General features: G+C 39.6%; 1 protein-coding gene and 1 non-coding gene across 8 annotated transcripts in view; one reads left to right on the top strand and one right to left on the bottom strand.

Annotated features, from left to right (window-relative positions):
• Positions 1-480, bottom strand: part of SUSD1 (sushi domain containing 1) — a 189126-nt gene extending 188646 nt beyond the window's left edge. For 2 of the 7 annotated variants that reach the window (XR_005654516.1, XM_039870716.1), the window contains exon 1: positions 93-472. Coding sequence is in view for 6 of the 7 variants with exons in the window: in XM_039870716.1 (XP_039726650.1) it covers positions 93-411 (319 nt within the window). In the remaining variant the exon portion in view is untranslated. Of the gene's footprint in view, positions 1-92 lie in introns of all 7 variants that reach the window. The other 5 variants (XM_039870715.1, XM_039870714.1, XM_039870711.1 and 2 more) reach the window with 4 other exon arrangements.
• Positions 481-6869: 6389 nt separating this feature from the next.
• On the top strand, positions 6870-6988 carry LOC120608780 (5S ribosomal RNA). The gene has a single exon (XR_005654520.1). It is a non-coding gene; the product is annotated as a 5S ribosomal RNA (ribosomal RNA).
• The last annotated feature ends 14604 nt before the right edge of the window (positions 6989-21592 follow it).

Consider the following 21592-nt stretch of genomic DNA (forward strand, 5'->3'; position numbering starts at 1 on the left):
GGGCTGGGAAGCGCGCCCGGCGTCGTGGAGGCCCCGCCGGGGACCCGCAGCGCCCCCCGCGCCGCGCTGCGCGGGCTCCCGACCGCACTCACCGTCCGCGCCCGGCGCTCCGGTGGCGCCGCGGGCCAGGCCGAGCAGCAGCAGGAGCGGCAGCAGGTGGCGAGGCGGGCGCCCTGCGCCCCGGGGCCCTGGGCCCATGCCGCTGCCGCCGCCGCCGCCGCCGCTGCCGCGTCCCTCCCGGCGAGCCCGCGACTCCTCCCGCGGCCCCGCGGCGCCGAGATAAGGCGGCGGGCGCCGCGGGGAGGGGGCCGGACCGGCCGCTTCCGGGGCTGCGCTGGGGAGCGGAGGCCGCCGAGGGGTCCGGGGGTGGCGGCGGGGCTGGGCCTGCGCTCCGGGCAGACGGTCATTCATTCAGTCACTCCTTCGCTCATTCATTCCACTCGCCCCTGCACTCATTCGTGCACCTGCCAGGCGCGCGGTGGGCACTGGGGACACACAGCGGGCAAAGAGACAGGGTCCGGCTCCGTACGTACGTTCTGAAAGGGAGGGACAGTCACCCGGCAGATAATGACACAGCTAAATGGAGGGTCCCGGACTGTGCTAGAAGGGAAAGTCCATTGTGCCCTAAGCGTGTGAAACGAACGCGGGACCCGAGCCGGTCTGGGACTCCGAGACGCACCCCTAGGGTGGCAAAGAACTGTGCTGAGGGGCAGAAAGAACAGGAATCTTCCAGGTGGTGAAAGAGAGCTGGGGTGAGGGGGCTGGAGCTCCAGGGGCAAGATGAGAGGGCAAGAAGCCGCCGGTCCGGGCCTTTCAGGGGCGACAGGCTTGACCAGGTGACAAGTCCTTAAAGGGCGACAGAGTTGCGGTGGGGGGTGGGGGTGGAGTTGCGGTGGGGGGTGGGGGTGGAGGGCTGGCAGGAGTTCCTGCTGCTCTGAGAAAGTAAGTAAACTAAGCCCCTGAGGATGAAAAGGGCGCGGGAGAGAAACCTAGGCAGGTGAGAAAGTCATACGCAGAGAGACAAAGACAAGAGAGTATCTTCTAGAAATGGGGGGGAGGACCCCCTTCGAACGGGAACAGGTGATTAGAGAGAGGCGCTAGATGCAGAGATAAATAAGTTAAGACCTCATAACCAAGTAAAGGGGGCTGCTGTGAGGCTGTAACGGAGTTTTAAGCAGCGTGACCTCATCAGAAAAGCCTCCCAGAGTCTGTGAGATTGGGATTGGGCTAGGGAGGCAGGGAGACCAGCCTGGAGCTGCTGCGGGTACCCAGGCAAGAAAGGACACGTCTAGGAGCAGGGAACCGACAATGAGTGCGGAGAGAAGTGGCAAAGGAGAGTGGTACTGGGTGGAATCCACTGGGTTTTATGACCAGTAGAATGGAGTAGAAGGAAAGAGAAATAACAGATGTCACCTAAATTTCTGGTTTGGGCAACTGAGTTGATAGTGGTGGGAGTCACTGAGCTAGAGACCCAAAGGGAGTTGTTACAAGTCGGGCAGGGAGAGGCTTCAGGGGCAGAACTAAGTTCCAGTTTGAAGGCTCTGAGCTTGTGATGTCCGTGGGGTGCTCCAAGAGCAGGGCCCCCACTACTTCACCCATATCCTCACTGGCTTTCTCTCTCTACCATGAGCCTGTTCTAAATCTAACCACCCATGAATACTCCCATATAAGGGCTAAACTTGTGCAACCTTAAAAAGAAGTAGTTAAAAATAAACTTCCTAACCTCTTTTGCAGCAGGCTTTCTTGCTAATTATTATTTTTTTGTTCAGCAAAGATAAGAAAGAGCCTGCTTGGAGGGCAGGAGATGGACAGTGCAAGTATTGTAGCCTATCTCTTGCTATTTAGGCAAAATTTTGCTAAACTCGGCTCTCCACGAAATCATGTAATTGTTTCAGCAAAAAATACATTCATTTAAGACATTTTTAAACCAACCTATACCTCTCCATTTTTGCCATGCCCCCTGCAGAAAATAAATAAATAAATAAATAAATAAATAAATAAATAAATAGATTTGTGTATATACGTGTGTGTGTGTGTGTGTGTGTATTTTAAATTGCTGGTGTTCGCAAAAATTGTCCACAACTCGGAAATGGGCAAACGAGATTATTAGGTGTCTTTTCAGTGGGGTGCTGGTAGTGGGTTGTCTAGTAGCGCTTCTAGAGATTATCTGATTCTATAGGGTTGTGAACCTTTAATGGACTTTCTATTGACTAGGCTATTTTATAATTCTGTAGAGGTAGAAGTTAATTTGCAGAAAATTGATGATAATGCAAAAGATTTTTGTCCATAGCAGTGCAAATTAATTTTTTCCAGTAGAGATATAAGTGATTTCTGCTGGGTAAAAATAAGATAAACCTACTAATTAGATTTTGTCCTATATATTAACCAGTTAACCAGTTTTGCATCTATTAGCAAATTTGTTTTATCATTCCTGACTGAAAATATTCAAATTTTCCTTTGAAACTTAATATCTTACTAGTTCTTCTTTGAAGTAAACATCATACTGAGTCCCTCATGAATTAATTAGTTGAATAAAATCTTAAATATTTTATTTTATATTTGCATGAATAATATTTTTAACATTTTAAAAATTTTATGTTAGCACAATTCATGTTACTTTTAAATTCTACATTAGGTTGTATAACTTTCATCAGTTCTTTTTATTGGCTCATTTTTGCTTTCAAACAAATAATTAAAAAAAAAATTACTTCTTATCCAATGGTTAAGTTCATGGAATCTGGAATGAAAAAGTGTCTCCTTATGAGTATTTGTCACTAGACAAATACTAAAGAGAATATTAAAAGAGAATATTGAACCAGTATTAGATTTGGAGCAGTGGGATTATTGCTGAAAAAAATATTTAGTTTAAGAAAAATGTTCTTCTTTTAAAAGAGCATAGCCAATACACCAACATCTCCTGAAAGAGAATTTAAAGAAAGCTCTCTTTTTCCATGACATCTAGATTTTAATGACTTCATCAAATAAAATTTTGACTTTAGTTTCAAGATGGCATTGTAACCCTGAAAGTTCTCTCTCCCCTCCTTCTCAAACCCCAGTAAAATGGCCAAAGATACACACACACACACACACACACACACACACACACCACATTTACACTCAGAATTAAGTACGCAACAGTGCTTGTAAACAGGAAAGGATGACATCAACGAACTAGATAGCTTTGAGAAATGCATGAATTAGATTTGCCTCTTGTCCTCCACAAAAAATATCTGCCAAGATAGAAGGTAGGGGGCAATATAAAAATACATGTGTTTTAAAATTTTTTAAAAATTATATAATTATATGCACATTTCAAGTTATTTTTGTACATATTAATGTAATGTGCAGATTTTATATTTTAAAATTTAATTCAGAACCACTATATAGATGTTGAAAAATGCAAAGTACACTTTTTACCAACTCAGCATTTTATTTTGCTTATCTGCGTACATATTGTTCACTACAACCAGCTCCTTCTTCAGGCTTCAGGATTACCAGTTTTCTGGCCCTCTAGAAAAACTATCAATTCCAGACTTTTAAGAAATTATTTTTAACTTTATTTTTTAAGGTTTTTTTATAATAATTTAGTCATTAGAGGGCCTTTATGTGGTTAGACAAATTATTTAAATCCCACCTAAAATATTGAGATAACTGACAAATATCTGAAGTGATCTCAAGGACCTTGAGCAAGTGTAATCAACAGAGCTTCTCAATTTGTTCCTTTCTTTAGTTATCAAAGGTTAATAAATATTGAAGTCTATCTTATGCATCTTGCTACACAATCAAAACATTCAATGATAACAAAGATATATTTGAACACCCATGTTCACACCAGCATTATTCACTTATCCAAAATACCCATCAAAGGATGAATGGATAAACAAAATGTGGTCTATCCATACAATAGAATATTATTCAGCCTTAAAAAAGAAGTAAATTCTGATACTGTGGATGAAACTTGAAGGCGTTATGCTGAGTGAACTTTGCCAGTAATAAAAAGAACAAATACTGTATGATTCTACTCATATGAGCTTTTTAGAGTAGTCAGATCCATAAACAGAGTAAAAAGGTGGTTGCCAGGGGCTGAGGGGAGAAGGGAGTGGGCAGTTAGTGTTTAATGGGTAGAGCGGTTCAGTTTTGCAAGATGAAAAGAATTCTATGGACAGATGGTGTTGATGGCTACAAAGAGGTGTGAATGTACTTAATACCACTGAAATGTACGTTTAACCCATTTCCCGTTTAGGAAAAAAAGGGCAGCTAGCTGCCAGCATTAATTTAATTTTACATAAACATGCTCTTTGAGGCTGAAGCAAATCTGACTGGCTTTCAATGCGAAAATAAAATATAAAAACTGTTCTTGGAGTTATTTCTAAACAGAACTTGTCTCTAATCCTGAAATGTACAAGTAAATCGAATTCATCAAATGAATCTTTGGCTAACAACTGCTCGAGAACCATGTTAATTTAACATAACGCATAGGAATGCTACGTTTTCAAGGATTTAACATTTTCAGCAGTCGAGAATTACTATATTTTGTAAATGGAAATACCACTACTGAAAACAGAATGCTATAAATAGAATGATGTCATTAGTTTCCAAAGACTATTGACATACTAGAGCAATGCAAAAATAATGATAAAAGCAAGATATTTCATGGCGAACTCTGGGAGTAAGGTTAAGACTGTAATCCGTGAGTTATTTTGGGGTAAATGCCACTGGCATGTATTATTGCAGCAAATGGGAAATGAGTTAAAAATGGTTAAATAGTAAAAAAAAAAAAAAAAAAAATCAATGACAAAAAAAATTGGGTACCATTTTTATTTTTATTTTACCGCACTAACATATAGGACTTTCTAAATCAATTTGGATACTGGCAAATCAGAATTACAGGAAAGTTCCCTTGGAAAGCCCCATCCCCCAACCCAGGACATAAGTGGATGAGATTCTAAGAGAACCCCCAGTGGGCTGTGGGGTAGCCAGGGGTGGGAAGGAGGAGGACAGGCAAATGGAAGGTGAACACTAGCCCAGTATCTCTAGGGTTTTTCCCCAGGCTGCCCTTCGCTGTGTCTGCTTACAATGTAAAGTTTGGTGTTTGCCCAGTGGGTTCCCATCTGGGTATAAGGTCAGAAAGAGAAGGGAACAGGGAAGCTGGATACCAAATATCCTAAAACTTTCCTGCAAAAATCCCTTGCTTGGTCATCACACTCCTGACCAGAAATGATGTACAGCTTTTCCCAGAGCCTGACCTGAGAATATCACTAGCAGGCTCGCAAATTGTAAATAAATTGCTTTTGTGGGTATTTTCAGAGATGATTTGGATATCTAACTGTAATGAGTTTGATATACTCTGGTGTTGAGCTCATTGCTTGAAGTTTGCAGTAACAGAAATGATTTAAATGTTTGAAGCCTTTAAATCACATTGATCGAAAAATTGTTGTTTGACAGATAAAAGTGAGTCCCTCTAATATCTCACTGCACATTCACACACATCTATGCCTTGCTGACATGACATGAAAGGATAGCATTGACCCTCTCAGAATGGAGTCTTGATCTCAAAACAGACACAGGGACCTGTCTCTATAGAGAAATGCCCTGCTGATTGATAATTGTCGAGCAAGGGGAGACTGCATTCTTGGACACTCAGTGACTCTCACTTTGTTGCCATGTGAGAAACTGTAGGATTACTCTGCCTTTACCAACAGGCCTCTCCTCTCCTCCCCCCCCCCCACATGCACGCACACACACACAAACCGAACACCCTACCTGGAGTTAGTTTGGGGAACTTGGGTAGTAAATACACTCCTGGCCTCTGCACATGGCTGTACTAGAACCAGTGCTCTCTGACATTTAGCCCACCCCAAACCCTAGTGTTCTCAGAAAAGCAAAACAAACATGGATGGGAAGTGACAGCTCAGTAGAGCAGGAAAGTCCCCTGGCCCTCCCCGTTTTCACAGTAATGCCATTCCCCCTCACCTTGTACTGGCAAGTGAACTCTGATGGCACTCAGACACCCCGTGATCCAACCAACATAAGCTGCAGGAGCAAACTTCAGATACTTCAACACACTCTAGTTCGGGGAACAGTTGGCATAATATTCACCTGTCCTCCCCCTGATCTCAGGCGGTGGGGGCAACGCCAAGTGAAACTGGGACTCTGTCACCCAATCTGTCACTCACACACACACATACACACACAATCACCTGCCTCACTTGAGGAAGTCTCAGCTGTTGGTCTGTTTGTTCTACAAACCCTGAAAGGAAGCTTTGCTGACAGTCATTTCCGGACACAGGATCAGCTCGAGGACCCTTGTGGCCACACGCAGCCCTGAGGAGAAGTAGAGCACAGCCAGCAATGACCGACACAACTGCAGAGGAAGCCCACAACAACGGTGAGCTAGAAAGTGGAGCTCGACCTTCCTCGATAAATACCAGTTGACAGTGAAGACCCATATCACTGACCTTGGCAAATAGTGCAATCTTCAAAATAGACCTTATTCAATTATTGTGCAATGGACTTAGCTACAGATTTTACTGATTTCTTGCTTACCACTGTTTTTTTTTGTGTGTGTGTCCTATATCTTCCTCTTTCCCCTTCCTCCTCCTTCTCAATCTTCTGGTACATGTTTGAGTATCTCTTTTAGAAAGGATTTCTGGATAGTAAACTTTCTGAGTCTTTGCATGTCTAAATATACTTGATTTTGCTCTCATAATTATAGATTGAGGATAGAATTCTAAATTCAAAATAATTAAATGATACATTAATGAGGTCTAGAATTCTGGATTTAAAATAATTTTCCCTCAGAATTTTATCTTCTAGCACTAGTGTTGCAGATGAGAACCACAAGCTAATTTGGTTATCAATTTCTTCTAGCCTACGGCCATGCCACCTTGAACAAGCCCGATCCCGTCTGATCTCGGAAGCTAAGCAGGGTCGGGCCCGGTTAGTACTTGGATGGGAGACCACCTAGGAAGACCAGGTGCTGTAGGCATAAAAAATAAAAAAATAAGGGATTATAAGCTGACAAGGTCCTTGCAATTTGTGAGGTCAACCAAGGGTTGCCTCGCCTAAAAAAAACAAATTCCTTCTAGGTGGTGTGTCTCCCATGACCCTCACCTCAAGCCATTTTGAGATTTTCTCCTTATCCTTGGAATTTAGAAACTTCATGAGAATGTAGTTTTTCATTATTCTTGCCCAGCACTCATTGGGCCCTTTTAATTTGTACATTTGAGTCTTTATGTTCTCAGTTCTTTCTATTTATCCTTCTGGAATTTATAGTAGGCAATTCCTAAAAGCTAGCTGCCACAACTCATATTAATCTTATTCTCATCTCTTCTGCCTTTGTTCACTGATTCCTCTAACTCGATCTTCCTGTTCACTAATTTGATCTTCATCCATACCTATTTGATCTTCAGTCCATCTGTTGAAATATGTTTTATTTCAGCAATCATGCTTTTAATTTCCAAGATTTCCAATTCTTTGTATAGAATGCTTTTAATTTCTGTAGATAATAAGAACTTCTTGAATTCTTCCAAGCATACCAACTATAATATTTTAATATTATTTTCTTTCCTGATTAACTGTTTCATCAGGAGGTTGTTCATTTATTTACAGAGTTTGATAATTCTTCTGCTGGTTTCTTTCAATTGTTTTATGATTTTTGATGGTCAATTCTTATATTTTAGACAAAACTCTTATGTTTTGAATTAGTAGTTTGGATATATTTCCCCAGCCCAGGTGAGAATCTCTTTCTTAGGAGTAAATGCAGATTTGGTTGCAGTGGTCCTAGCTCCACTCATTTTGGAGGCGGGAGTGGGAAACTGGGCAGTGGCTACTTTCTATGGCCCTGGTGCCTTCTTTGGGAGCCTCTTGTATTATGACTCTCATCTTATTTGGTAAGCAGTAGCTTTACTTAAAATTTTCACTAGGAGAAAAAAATTCCAGAACTAGCCATTTCTAAAGCAGAAAATGGGTGCAGGTACTTGCAGCTTGTGAATTCTTTGCCCGCTCACCATCATACCACTTCCTTCTCCTTGTCCCTGTTGTCTCTAAACTTGAGGTTATTCTGAAGTTGTAATTATAAAGTTCACTTTTTTGGAGATCTCTTTCTGCTTTCACGGGGTTGTAGGTGCATTGGGTTTTTTTTTTTTCTTCTTAATTTGATCATCTCTGCTTTATATTTTTCACAAATCTTCTCTATTTTGGTATTCTTATAATACCCTGCCTAGATTTCCAGTACTGCTTTCAAGTGATTCTTTTTTTCTTCTCTTTTAAAAAAATCAAAGTATAATTTACATACAGTGAAATACACAAATATTAAGTGTACATTTCTACTTCCACAGTCCCCTACAAGCCACTTTTAGCATTTGTCTTTCTCATTGGACTATAAATTGCTCAAGGTCACAGCAAGGCCATATTAACCAGCTATCTGGCAAAATTCCTGGTACCTAGTAAGTGTTCTACATGTTTGGGGGAAGGAACGGAGGAATGGAGTCAGTCATTGTCAGTCCTAGGTTGCCAGTGGGTGTTAATATTCAACTCAGCTGCACATCCTTGAAGCAAGCTGGTGTATAAAATCTTCAGATTAGACATCTCCCTACATGTCTCATTTCCTGTTCATTCAAGGGCTGGTAGTTCCTAGATTATATGTCCCCAGATAACTGTCTCCCACAGTGACTGTTTCCAGGACTCTGATGATGCCCCATATTGTACTGACTTGCTTACACAGTTGGTTTAAAATGGATACGAATGAGAGACTTTGAATCTGTGCCAAAGTGGGTAATGGAAAAGGAAGCATGTATTAGCCAGTTCAAAAGATTTTTTATGCTTTGATTTTCTCTGGCAGGTTTGTGGAATAAACTCTAAGTACTTACGGGTAATTTTTAAATCAAATTATTCTTTTGCATTATGGTAGCTACTTCTTAAAAACAATTCACCAATATCAGCTACAATATTGAATTGACAGGCCACAAACCTTAAATGGTCATAAAACACAGGTTGTCATACATCATCTAAATCAAGCCACTTGCCCCTGCCCAAACAGGCTAGTTCTGTATATTACCAACTCACCAGCTGCTATCAAAACTCCTCTCCTTCATAGCCCTGCTGAGTACTACTTAGGAGGCTTTTGGTTCAAGTGACTTAAAATGATCCAAAATGTTGAAAGCAAAACTGGAATGCATTGGCTCTTACCACTTTCAAGGTTCCCTGACAGATCTGACTTAAGGTGTGACTTAACCAAACACAAACAGTGCCTCCGGAATCCAGTTCCTTCCTTTGAGCTCTGCTTGCTTCTTTCTTAGGTTTTCCCCTCACAATTATAAGATGGATGCTGCAGTAGCAGTTTTATATCCTCTCAGCTTCAAATCCAGTGGACAGAGAAAGCTTCTCTTCCCCAAGAGGGACAGGAAAGCCTTGAGTCTATTTATCCCTGGGGACAAGTGACCATAGCTAAACAAACCATACCATTCTACTGGATAATAGGATCAATAAATAGCCTAGAGGCACGAGGGCTTGCCTTCAATGTGGGATCAGCCTCATCCAAACCCCAGTGGAAATATAGGATAATGTTTTATCAAAAGGGTAAAAATGCTAGGCAGCAAAACCGGCAGGTGTGACTATGGCTCGTCAGCATCCTGGCTATTCAGAATCCCTCCCCTCTCGATTTAACTAATATGCATTATCACAAATCATGACTTATTTGAGCTGGACCTGCTCTCCATATGGCATTCGAGGACGTGGCTTTGTCGCTCATCATTCTGGGTAACTTTTTTGTGTTGTCGTTGTTGTTTTAAACTCCTTTTTTCTAAAGAGTTTATTTATGCCACAAATTGAATACAGTACTCTAGAAATAGTCTGACGAGTGTAGAGTCAAGTGTTTATTTTCCTCCAGGTTCTGAAAGTAAACCCTTGTAATACATTCAAATTTTGTATAACTCAAGTGCAGGACCCTAAATGCCAGGACCCTGAGTAGACAGACTTTCACATAGGCTTCAGAAGCACACTCTGTAGCACATTCTGTAGGGCAGCTTTTTCTTGTCATAGGGCGGCAAGGTCCCATCAAATGCCTTCAGAGCAGACTGGCCTCACTTGGTCTTGGGGATAGCCTAATGCACACCATCCAAAAGATGAGGCTAGGGTCTCAGAAGTGGGCTTCGTTGGTGGACATCCACTTGCAGAGGAAGGTCAACGCACTTTAACTTGTTTCTGTAGAAATTGCCAGAAATGTTGATGTCTTCACAGTGCACGATCACCATCTCCGGGCCCAGCAGTACCTGCTTGGCAACGATGAGTCTCCAGGTGGCCAAGGTGATGGCCTGGGCCGTCGAGCACCAGGAGGTCCTGCCCCTCGGCCATCTTCAGCAGCTGCTTGGGAAAGTGAAACATTTTAATGCAGAAAAATTATAAAAAAGAAAGACTTGGCATAAAAATAAAAATTAAATTATTAAAAATCACACAAGTACCTTGTCACTCAGAATGCTACTCTTAGCATGGACATGAGCAACCCGTCACTCTACACATTCACGCCCACGGACAACCCCCTCCAGACGCAGGAGATGTTTCTCCACATCTCTCGCCCCACTACTTGAAACAAGAGGTGGCAGCTTCCAAATGCCCAGGACGTTTCTCATTGTGTTACTGCTGACTGCAGAGGTGGATGCCTCCAAAAGTGAGAAGGATTGAGAAGTGAAAGCACATAAAAGAGAGAGAGGACCGATGAATTGGCATTAAACCCCTTCTCTGCAATGACACGAGAGTTACAGGTTCTCACATGATGGAGAGCCACTTTCCAGGAGTGCTAAGTGTCCATCTTGTTTTTCTTCATATTCTTTCTGATTCACGGCTCTAGAAGTACTCCCAAATCTCCAGTTTTTGCAACAATTGCTCATGACAGCTGAGGAACATTTGCAACATTAACGATTCATAGGACTTTTAAATTTGTGAATATATAGGTCTAGATATAATACAGATGAAGCCTGATACCAGTTAATGTTGGCAACAAAGTGAACCGTAAAGGCTAGAATCGTGAATGGATTTGTTTTTCATAAAAATATTTACTAAGATTTAATCAGATCTTTACAAAATTAAAGTAAAACTCAGTTTTATTAAAACAATTTTGACTCAAAATGTTGATATTAACTAATCATAATTTGTATTTAATTCTTAATTTTAACATAGGATTTTGAATATTTTAGAAGACAACTTATTGAAAATGTATTTAAATAATTCAAATTTTTTTTTTTTTTTTTTTTTACTATTTCTGGTAAAATATATTCAAATTTTGTATCCTGTAACACAATTACATTTTATTTTTAATCCTGCAGGATGAAATCTGGCCCATCGCCTGTTTTTGTATTGTAAATAAAGTTTTATTGAGACACAGATATGCTGCTCAACATTTATACATTTTCTATGACTGTTTTCATGTTACAGTGTCAGAGTAGTTTTCACAAAAAACATATGGCCCCCAAAACCTACAATTTTTACTATCCGGTCCTTTATAAAAAAAGTTTGCCAACCTTTGCTTTGGATGATTACTGCCAAAAGAGAGCAAACTATGTGAAAATCTTTAATGTCAACATAATTTTTTCTGAAATAAATACAAAAACTCAATTTTATGGAATATGTATATAAATCTTATGAATTATGTCTTTAATTACTCATCCAAACAGCACTGGCTTCCCAACAGAACACCCAGACATGTGCAATAATAAGTAAATTCAATCATCTTTAATAGCTTGTCAACTTTTAGTTGTATGAAAGTCAGAGCTTTGCACACATTTTTCAATTTTATATGCAGGAAAGTGTATTTTTCGACATGAGATATGTTTACTCTTGCCCCAAGCTCTGCAAATATAGGGGCAGGCCTGCCAGAGTGTGCTCTGCCACGTGCCTGGGTTCTGCCACAGTGAGGGCTGAGCCTGGATGCTGGAGCTTGGGACATGGACCCCTGTGCCTCTGATGGCAGTTTGTATGGAGGGTGCAGTCCCAGAACAGTAACACACCTCCCTCTGTACTCTGCTTTAGGCTGGGTGGCCACTAGGACATCTGGACACAGTGCTTAGCAGGACTCCTCTCCCCTTCTGCAACTGACCAGGTGGGATCAGCTCTGACCCTAGAAGCCCTCGTGAACTTCCAGGCCAGGTGGCTGGGAGGCTCTGGCTTTGGGAAGAGGACTGTCAGCAGAGACACTCTCCTGCCCACATCAGCAGCCCTACATTTCTTCTAACAGCTGTGTCTTCTGGCCACCACCTGGGCTCTGCTCTGCCTGCCCCGGCCCAGTCTACATGTCAGCAAGAGCTAGTGGTGTCTTTGGTGGCTGTGCAGCTCAAAATGTCAGGACAATGCTCAGGGCCCATCCATTTTTGCTGCTGGGTGTGACAACACTACATGAAATGTCAGCTAACCTTTCCTTAACTATTGCCAGATTCAGCAAATTAAAAAAATATATATATACGAGATGACTAATTAAATTTGAATTCCAGATAAATAACAAATGCTGTTTCAGTATAAGCATGTCCCATGTAATCATATTTCATAATATAAGCATCCTATGAGTCACTTCTCAGACAAGGCATTTAATAACTGGGATTTAATACTCATTGCTCTTTTCCTGCTGAGACTTTGGAGGCCATCTGTTTCAGATGATATAGCTACAGGACGGAGAATAGTTGCCCAGCCCATATAAATGAACTTTTATTCATTGTTGGAAACTGTGAATTTTTAGGGTTTACCTGTTACAACAGCATCACCTAGACTCTCCTAACTATTACATCATCCAAGACTCCACCCAGGCTTCGCTCTTGCTCCTTCTTCTTTCGTTGTGTTCCTCTGGTGTTTTATAATGCCCTCTCTTACAGTGCTGTATAAACGCTTGCTTAATTCTCTTTCTCCCTCCAACCAGGGCACAGGAGCCTTGTCTTATTTAACTGTGTCACCACAGTACCTCGCATAAGTATGTGCTGAATGAATGAATGGCTAACAATTTCCTGAGCGTACAGCCAGGAATTAGCTTCAAATTCACCTTGGTCTCATCAAGGACATCACCTCTCCAGGTTTTATCTTTGTTATTTTTTAAATGAAGGATCGTCTCCCTATTTAGATACGTCTGCAGTCTTGAGAAATACAATTATATGTAGCTGTGTTATTTATATAGTGGCTTGCTCAGAAGAGCAAGAGATTGTGGGTGATGACATTCATTCTTAGTCACAAATTAAAAGAAAAACACGACAATGACATTTCCGCTCTAAGAAAAAAGGTCACCTGGCATTCAGAGGCCCTAATTGCAAGGCCGTGTTTGCATTCTAATCATCTGTACTTCCTGGGATGTCTTGTTCCTGATGCTGAAAGTCCGAGTCCACAGTCTACTTAGAAGAAATCATCACTTTCCTAACTGTTGACTCTCTAGACAGTGATTCTTCACCAAGAGGTGGGAAGGGTGCATATCAGAATCTCAGAATGGGGAAAATATAGAAAATGTTTTTTGTTTTTTTTTTAAATTTTAAAAACTCATTTTCCTAATACGAATTACAGAGATTCAAGTGTGACATTCTAGGCTGTTAGGCATGTGGAGAATAGGGAATGAGAAAGCGTTCAGAACAAACTGTAGCACTGAGGTGGCGCTCAGCACACATTCGTTAGCCAAAGAGTGTTATTTGTATTGCGTGCTTGGTACCATCTGTGCTACAATTCTTGTTGCAAACACAAAATAAATGTTCTCTGTTTTAAGGGGAGTGTAGTTTTTATTCTATAGCAAGTTCTGATTTTGAGTTCCTACGATGTGGCAGAAAAGAGGTGGCTTTGATGAGTGTAGGAAGTTGAAGCAGCAGAGACAATTCTGTTTGGAAGTTTGGCTGTGAAGGGGAAGATAAGAAACAGAAAGGTAGGCAAAGATGCATTGGGCATTTTATTCCTCGTTTTAAGATTGGAGCGACTTGAGTCCGTTTAAAAGGCCGATAGGAAAATCCACTAGCGCGCACAAGGTAGATGCAGTAGAATGGACCGTGGATGGAGATGGTGGTTCGTGGACACAGTGAGAACTCTGGGGAGGTAGGATGGGGATGAGAACCTGAGCACACAGGCAGGAAAGAAGGAAACAGGACAAAGAACTGGTGTGGCTGCAGTGAGTCTTAGAGTCCCAGGTAGGTGGCCAAGGACTGTAAGCCATCAAAGCAACTAGCAAGTAGAAAACAACTGGACTTATTTGCCTGTCTTTGTGAATATCTGAATGCCAATGCCACATGTGTACAAATTTCTTCAGTTCCACTCTGAAGTTTGCAGGTGGCCAAAGAAATATTCACTTGGCTAACTTTAGAAACTATTACTCTACATTAGTGAGAGGCCAACTTTTCCAAACTTTTCAAAAACAGGCTAACTTGTAATTGAGCTTGTTTTCTTTGAGATATAGAATTGAAGCCCTGAAGACATTGAAATCTGAAATATAAAGGCTCATACACCAACCTTGTTTGTCCTTTAAGTAGCTGTAACAAAAATCCATTTCTAGATTCTTCAGGATGATATTAAAATCTCTTTTCGTTTTCTCATCTTGATGATGCTCTAAAGGGCAGACTTTGAGATTGGTTTCCAAGAAAAACAAATTCCAACATCATCTAGTCCAGCTGCAGAATAAATTCAGGCAAACTGTTTCTTGTGTCAAGGGTAGACCCAAATTTCCTCTGTGAAACTCCGGGGCGGGGGAAATTCTTCCTTCCTAATATTCAGTCTTTGCCAGACAAACAAACAAAACAAAACAAAACAAAAAAACTCAAGAAAGGTTTAAGTGACACAACTTTGAGAAAGTTGCATAAAGAAACATTTAGAAAAGCACACTGGAGAATTTAGGGACGAAGAAATTCCCTATTACAAAGAAGAGAACCAATTTTATATGCTATCATTCCCATCAAACGCCCATTTGCTAAGCTGATTTGTCTGCACCTCTGGTTCTGTAAACCAAGAAGTTGCAGGCTTGGCTTTGAAAATGCTGTGCCTTCCACACTGCATAAGGCTTATGATGGCAAGCTGGTACATTCAGTGCTCATAATGATACTTCCTTAGTAAGGCTGAAAACATGGATTTTTTTTAAAGACCGAAATACCTTTATTCTCAAAAATTGTCATTGCTTTGTTTTTAGCCGGAATGTTTACATTATTATAAACCTAATGACCCTAGGATGGGTGGAATGATGAGAATTGTAAGTTTATCAAAGGAGAATAAAGAAGAGTTGAGAAAAAGTGCTCTAAATGGGAAAAAAAAATAGTGCCAAGAATGAAGGCGCTGGTAAAGGAATAAGGAATAGCTGTCTACAGAGGCTCCACCATGCTGGCAGCACCCTATTTAATTCATATTCCTGGCTTAGTTGGAAGGATAACTGGTTTTCTGTATTTGGAGATAGGACCTTTAAAGAGGTAATTATGGTAAAAAGAGGTCAGATGGTGGGCCCTAATCCAACATGACTGGTCTCTTTCTAAGAAAAGATTAGGACACACACTTGGAAGACTATGTGAGGACACAAAAGGCAGCTATGTACAAGTCAAGGGGAGAAGAAACCAAACATGCTGACACCTTGATCTTGGACATCCATCTTCCAGAACTTGGAGGAAATACATTTCTGTTGTTTAAGGTACCCAGTTTGTGGTACTTCGTTATGGCGGCTCTAACAAACTAACACATTGTGCAAGGGATATATTTTGGCTTCTTTAGGTTTGACCATGTCTGGAGAATCTACGCTTTTGGGGGACATCATGGAAGAAATTGTGGCCACCTCCAAAATGTATATGTCATAGGCAATAGTTTCATTAAGGGTAGGGACCTCAAATACACACACTCTAAAAGATAGTTGTGCCATTGGAATTTGTCATCAAATTCCCAAAGCCCTAAAGTAGAGTAGAAAGTAGCTGTTTTGGTAGATTGAGACAGAACCTTTAATTACTTCTGTAAGCACTCACTCAGTTTTCTGTGTGTTCCACTGATCAGCTGGCAGCTGGGTTTATACAAGACGTTGGTCTGTAACAACCAGTTCGCTGCCCACAAAGTCACCAGAAGCACCAGGGTTCCATCTATAATGGTCTTGGTAGTTTTACTTCAGGGGTGGGGGATGGGGACTGTCAAGGGAAACAACTGGGCCTGATTACACCAGAAGCTCCTACCAGCTGCAAAGAAATGGTGAATCTTTATTCATTCAACAGATAATGTGCTGTATGTTGGTCTCTGCATGAGTGCTTTATTTCTTAAGGCAAGACTCTGCTTAGTGAGCAGGGGTTATGGTTATCATTAGAACCCTGTAATCTCGAATCTTTATGCCTTTATCTGTGAGAATTTAGATTAGTCTAAAAGTGTTATATGCCAAGCACACAGCTAACATGTAATTCTACAGCTCTAAAAACTATATTTTTTGATAAAAGAAAAAAATAAAACAACTATAATCATGATCTGAAAATACAAAGATACTATGCCTGTTCTAGAAAATCTGAGGCCGAGAGCCACAGTTTTTGGACCATACTGAGAGACATTTAAAAACATAGCAACGAATCCGGTAAATTCTTTAGAAATAGTTTGTAAGCTAGCATCGTGCTGCAAGAAAGGACATTCTAGCGCTTTACATCTTTATTATGGTCCTTGCTGGCATGGCTAGAATAACTTTTACAACTTTGGACCCTCTGGCAAACATATTTGTCCATCAAATCCGCCTACACTAAAACACAGCAAAAAGTGATATGGGGGTGAGAAAATCATTGGGACAATCCTAAACCTTGTTTTGGTTTAACTTTTTCTTCCTACCCAGTTTTATTTCACTCTCAAGCCCATATTTATTGTTTCTGTCATAAGGGATAGCTATGCAGTAGAAATCCGTAGGCTAAACAAGGCAATCAAAGCATACAGCTATGAGTAACATACCCTTTTGTAAAGAACCACAAAACAAAATCAAAGACAGTATGAAACATAAAACATTAATGGACTAAAAAGCAAACCTATTTGCTAAACTATTTCAAAACAAGTGAAAAGCAGTTTCTCTGAAAATACTTCTAGCAAGACAGCTGAAAAAGAGAGAAAAGGCACAACTGAAAAAAATAGCAGTTAAAAATGGCTGTAATTACCGATTAGGCAGAGATTTTAAAATGTTACAAACAAATTTTACTGATCAGTTATCTATATACTATTTTACAAAATGAATTATCTAAATTCATTAATAATCTAAGTAAAAGGGGAGAGTAAGTAGGGTTAGAGAAGATTAAACACAATATAAATTGTATAAGTTAGGTGACAGGAACATGAAGTTTCATTATATTAGTCTTTCTACTTTAACAAATGTTTGAAACTTTCCATAAAAATATGGGCTTAAAAAAAAAGGTAAACACATTTTTGGAGGATGATAGAAAACAAGATAATTATTTCAAAAACCAGCAAATAAAGGGAAAGAATGAAGCATTTATTTTTTCTATAGAGAATACACCTAAATCAGTCGATATGGGGAAGTTTCTCTTATTATATAAAAGTAATCCAAATAATACAAGAAAAAAAAGAATGATAGAACTTTGTCATTTTGCAATCCCTAAAAATCAATGGATCTTAAGCAATGATCATCAATAGCTACTACCAAAAAAAGACAAATTATGTAAGTGCCCAATGCCATCTATGAAGTATTCTTGCCCCTCCCTCCAAAAAAAAATAGGCAAGGAAGGAAAGCAGCAGCTCCCAATTTATAGAAAATTTGAGGTGGGGAGACATATGAAGAAATGACATCATGGGGGCATAATCAGCAAAATCCAGACTGTTGGGAATTTTTAGAGCAAATAGCTCAATTTCATTAACAAATAAGTTGCAAGAGGAAATAAAGGAGGGAAAGATAAACTATGTATGAAAAGACTTTATCAGCCATTGCAGTGTATGGACTTGAACAGACTGAAATGTTTGTACATAAAATTATGAGTGGGATTTGTTTCAAAAGAATCTGGGGAGTGGGATGAAGAAACAAGATTGGCTATTAGTTGCAGCTGGGTTTTAGGTACATGGGGGTTCATCACACTATAATAATTAGTATATATTTAAGAATCTTAATGACAAGAAGTTTTGCTAAGCCTTTTGTATAAAATCTCCTCTTAGGATGCTAGAGAGCTAGGTAGATCTTTTTGGCTTTTTTTTTTTTTTGATGGAAATACATAAGGGCCAGATATCAAATAGTCCGCCAGATCAGGCTTAGCTGCAAAAACAGAACTTGACCCGTGAACAATGCAGGGACCAAGCCCCCCGAGTCAAAAACCAGAGTATAGCTTTTGACTTCCTCAAACTTAATTCCAGTCATCCCTTGAAAGCCATGTGGATTGATTCCAAGACCCCTTGTGGATACCAAAATCCACAGATGTGCGAGTCCCTGATATAAAATGGCATAGATGGCATAGAACAGCACATAGTCGGGCCTTCATATCCATGGATTCTCAACCACATTGAAAATACTGTTTCCAATCCACGGTTTGTGGAATCTCTGACTCCCCACACAAGTGGACCCATGCAGTTCAAACCTGTGTTGTCTGAGGGTCAACTGTATTAATAAAATCTTCTTTTAAATTTAGTTGAGATATGAAACTATTCAAAAATATAGAATTTACTTGAAAATACAGTGTATGTTTTTTGTTTTGTCAGGGAAACATTTTTCTTATAGGTATACCATGGTAAGAGAAATGCAATATATACATTTGTCAGAGAATTTCACAGTAAAACTCGGTCCATGGTATCTGGAGTACTTTGTAACTCACTGGGTAGAATAAATCAGCTAATTCAAGAAGGAGAATGAACGGCAGCACCTTGCTCAATTACAATGTTTTCAAAATCCTTTTAAATGAAGTATAACACACTAAAAATGTACAAATCCTCGGTGTACAAGCACAATGAATCATTAGAAAGTAAACACTCCTGGGTAACTGGCACAAAGGTCAAGAAATAAAACATTAACCACACACTAGAAACTTCTTCTCATACTCTCAATTACCTCCTTCCCAAAGGCAACCACTATCCTGTTTTTGAACTGGATGTAAATAGAATTATACATTATGTATTCTTTTGTGTATGGCTTCATTTAACATCACATCTGTGAGTCTTCCATGTAGCTTTTATGCAGCTTTATTGTGTTCATTTGCATAAAGTATTCTATTATATAAATATAGTGCTATGAAATTTCTTTATCTCTAATAGTGCCTATTGCCTGAAAGTGTACTTTGTTGAACATCAATATAACTAATTACTAATAACTAATATAACAGCTTTCATTTAGTTAAAGCCAATCTCTTAACAGGTCAGAATTTAACATTTGTGTTCTGCAGGACCAAAGATTTAGCAGATAATTCTATCGCTTTAGAGATACCTTACTTAATCTGAGGGCAATTTATTCCAACAGAACCATTGTATTTTTCCCATTACCCTGTCCCTATCCTTAAAATACAGGAATAAAATATACAAATCTTCATGAAGCATTAGTATCATTAACTTTTCCTAGTGAATTGTACTAGCAAAAGTGAAAGTTCTCTATCCAAACCCAATAGTTTATGAATGCAATAAATCCAACAAAATTGTTATTAGAATTTTATCAGTTCAGCATAAATTGTTTTGAAAGTGACAAATTCCCATTAGAAGTTGAAACGGGACAACAGAAAAAAACCATTGATGCAGGCACAATCACAGATTGTAAACAGAATGGATTTTACCCTTCTACTCCTATTCCAGCATCCCAATTCAATTATCAATGAATGCTGAGCATTAAAAATTGGTCACAGCTTGATGGTGTCTTATTTGATTCTTGCAACTATTTAAGTAATGGCATGTCTTAGAAATGATCATTGCTCTGAAATGACTTATTTCTAAGAGTGTAGATAATATTGAAGAGATGTGTTCCTACATATTCATAATTAGCTGTTAAGATAGTTTTAGCTATATGTATTCTGACTAGAATTGCCTAGAGGCCTCATGATCCATTTGGGGGGCTTCCTATCAAAGGCAAGAGTTCAAAACTATTTTATTTATGGATTTAGGCTGACATTCCCTCTATATTATGAATTTCTAATTGCTGGTACAAACATACTGGCTAAGTTGAACCCCACTGTCTCAGAATGTGACTGTATTTGGGGATGGGGCCTTTAAAGAGGTTATTAAGGTAAAATGAGGTCAGATGGGTGGACCATAAGCCAGTATGACCGGTATTGAGAAAAGAGAGCAGGACACAGACACAGACAGAGGAAAGACTACGTGAGGGGCCAGAGAGAAGATGGTCATCTATAAGCCAAGGAAAGAGGCCTAAGAAGAAATCAATCCTGCTGACACCTGATCTTGGAACTTCTATTCTCTGGAACTGTAAGAAAATAAACTTGTTATTTAAACTACCTGGTCTGGGATACTTTGTTATGCCATCCCTACCAAACTATTACAAATAGCAACTACATTTTTTAAGAGTTAGTTTTCTGAAATTTACAACTTGAAATTACATTTTTAGTTTAAAAATTTCAGAAGTAGGTAGGCATTTTTACCCTTCAGTAGAAATACCCTCACTGCTATGCAGTGTCTTTAAATTGGTTTTGGATAAGTATAAGACCCCAATTTCGTGTACAGTCCTTCGAGATCATAACCCTCACAGCACTTAGCAGGACAAAACCACAACACCTGGGTGCAATGGATAACATCAAGGAGGCCTGGCTTCTCATCCAGACTGCAATTAACTGGCATGTGGCTTTGGGCAACTCACTTCCTTCTCTGTGTTGTTTATCTTTAAAAAGTGGAAACTGAACTAGCCAATATCTTAGATCCATTTGTGTTCAAAACTGCAACTCTTAATGATGGTTAAGAGCATTTCAAGGTCAAGTAAGTTTATAAAAACCTCATTTGGCCATAGGATTATTTTATCCTTTCCTGACAAAAATGACTATGATGCTTAAAAAAAATTCATCTAGTTACATTTATGGAGATAGATTTTACAGGGGAGCCAGCGCAGATCAGTACAGTGTTTAGCTAATTTTCTATTCCATTAAAAATAAATTCTCTTGCAAAAGATCCTAGAGTAAAAGATTAAAATAAATTACTGCTTAGACTTCTACAACCCAATAACTCTTTAAAAGAACCCAGAAATATTTGTCTAAGGAAAAGCAATATGTACCCTTTAATTAAAAAGGATGCAAACTTGGGTAGAGATCACACCTCATGTTTCAGAATTTATGAATACTAAGCCAAAAACTGAACTAAACTAGAAAAAGTGTTCCAACTCGTTTGGCATTGCACATATATACCGTGTGTGTGCATGCACGCACGCTGGAGAGAGGAGAAAGGAAAGAGCACATGCGCCAATCTGTACTTACTTATACAAAAGGAGTGCCACAGAAAAAGTTACATAAGATTAGAAAAGCAGTTTGCTCCCCAAAATGAAACTTTGTTCCTTAGTTTAAAAAGAGGTGGTTAGTAGACTTAGGATTTTTTTTTTTATGTTGTATAAATATATGCTTGCTATTCTCTATGACAAGTTTAGATGGATGGCTATGGAAAATTAAAAAAAAAAACATGACATCATTAGAATTACAGGAAAGACAAGGGAAAACCCAAAGTACAGACAAGAACACAAAAA

This window comes from Pteropus medius, unplaced genomic scaffold, assembly GCF_902729225.1.
Source record: "Pteropus medius unplaced genomic scaffold, Ma_sr-lr_union100, whole genome shotgun sequence".
NCBI classification, from domain to species: Eukaryota; Metazoa; Chordata; class Mammalia; order Chiroptera; family Pteropodidae; genus Pteropus; species Pteropus medius.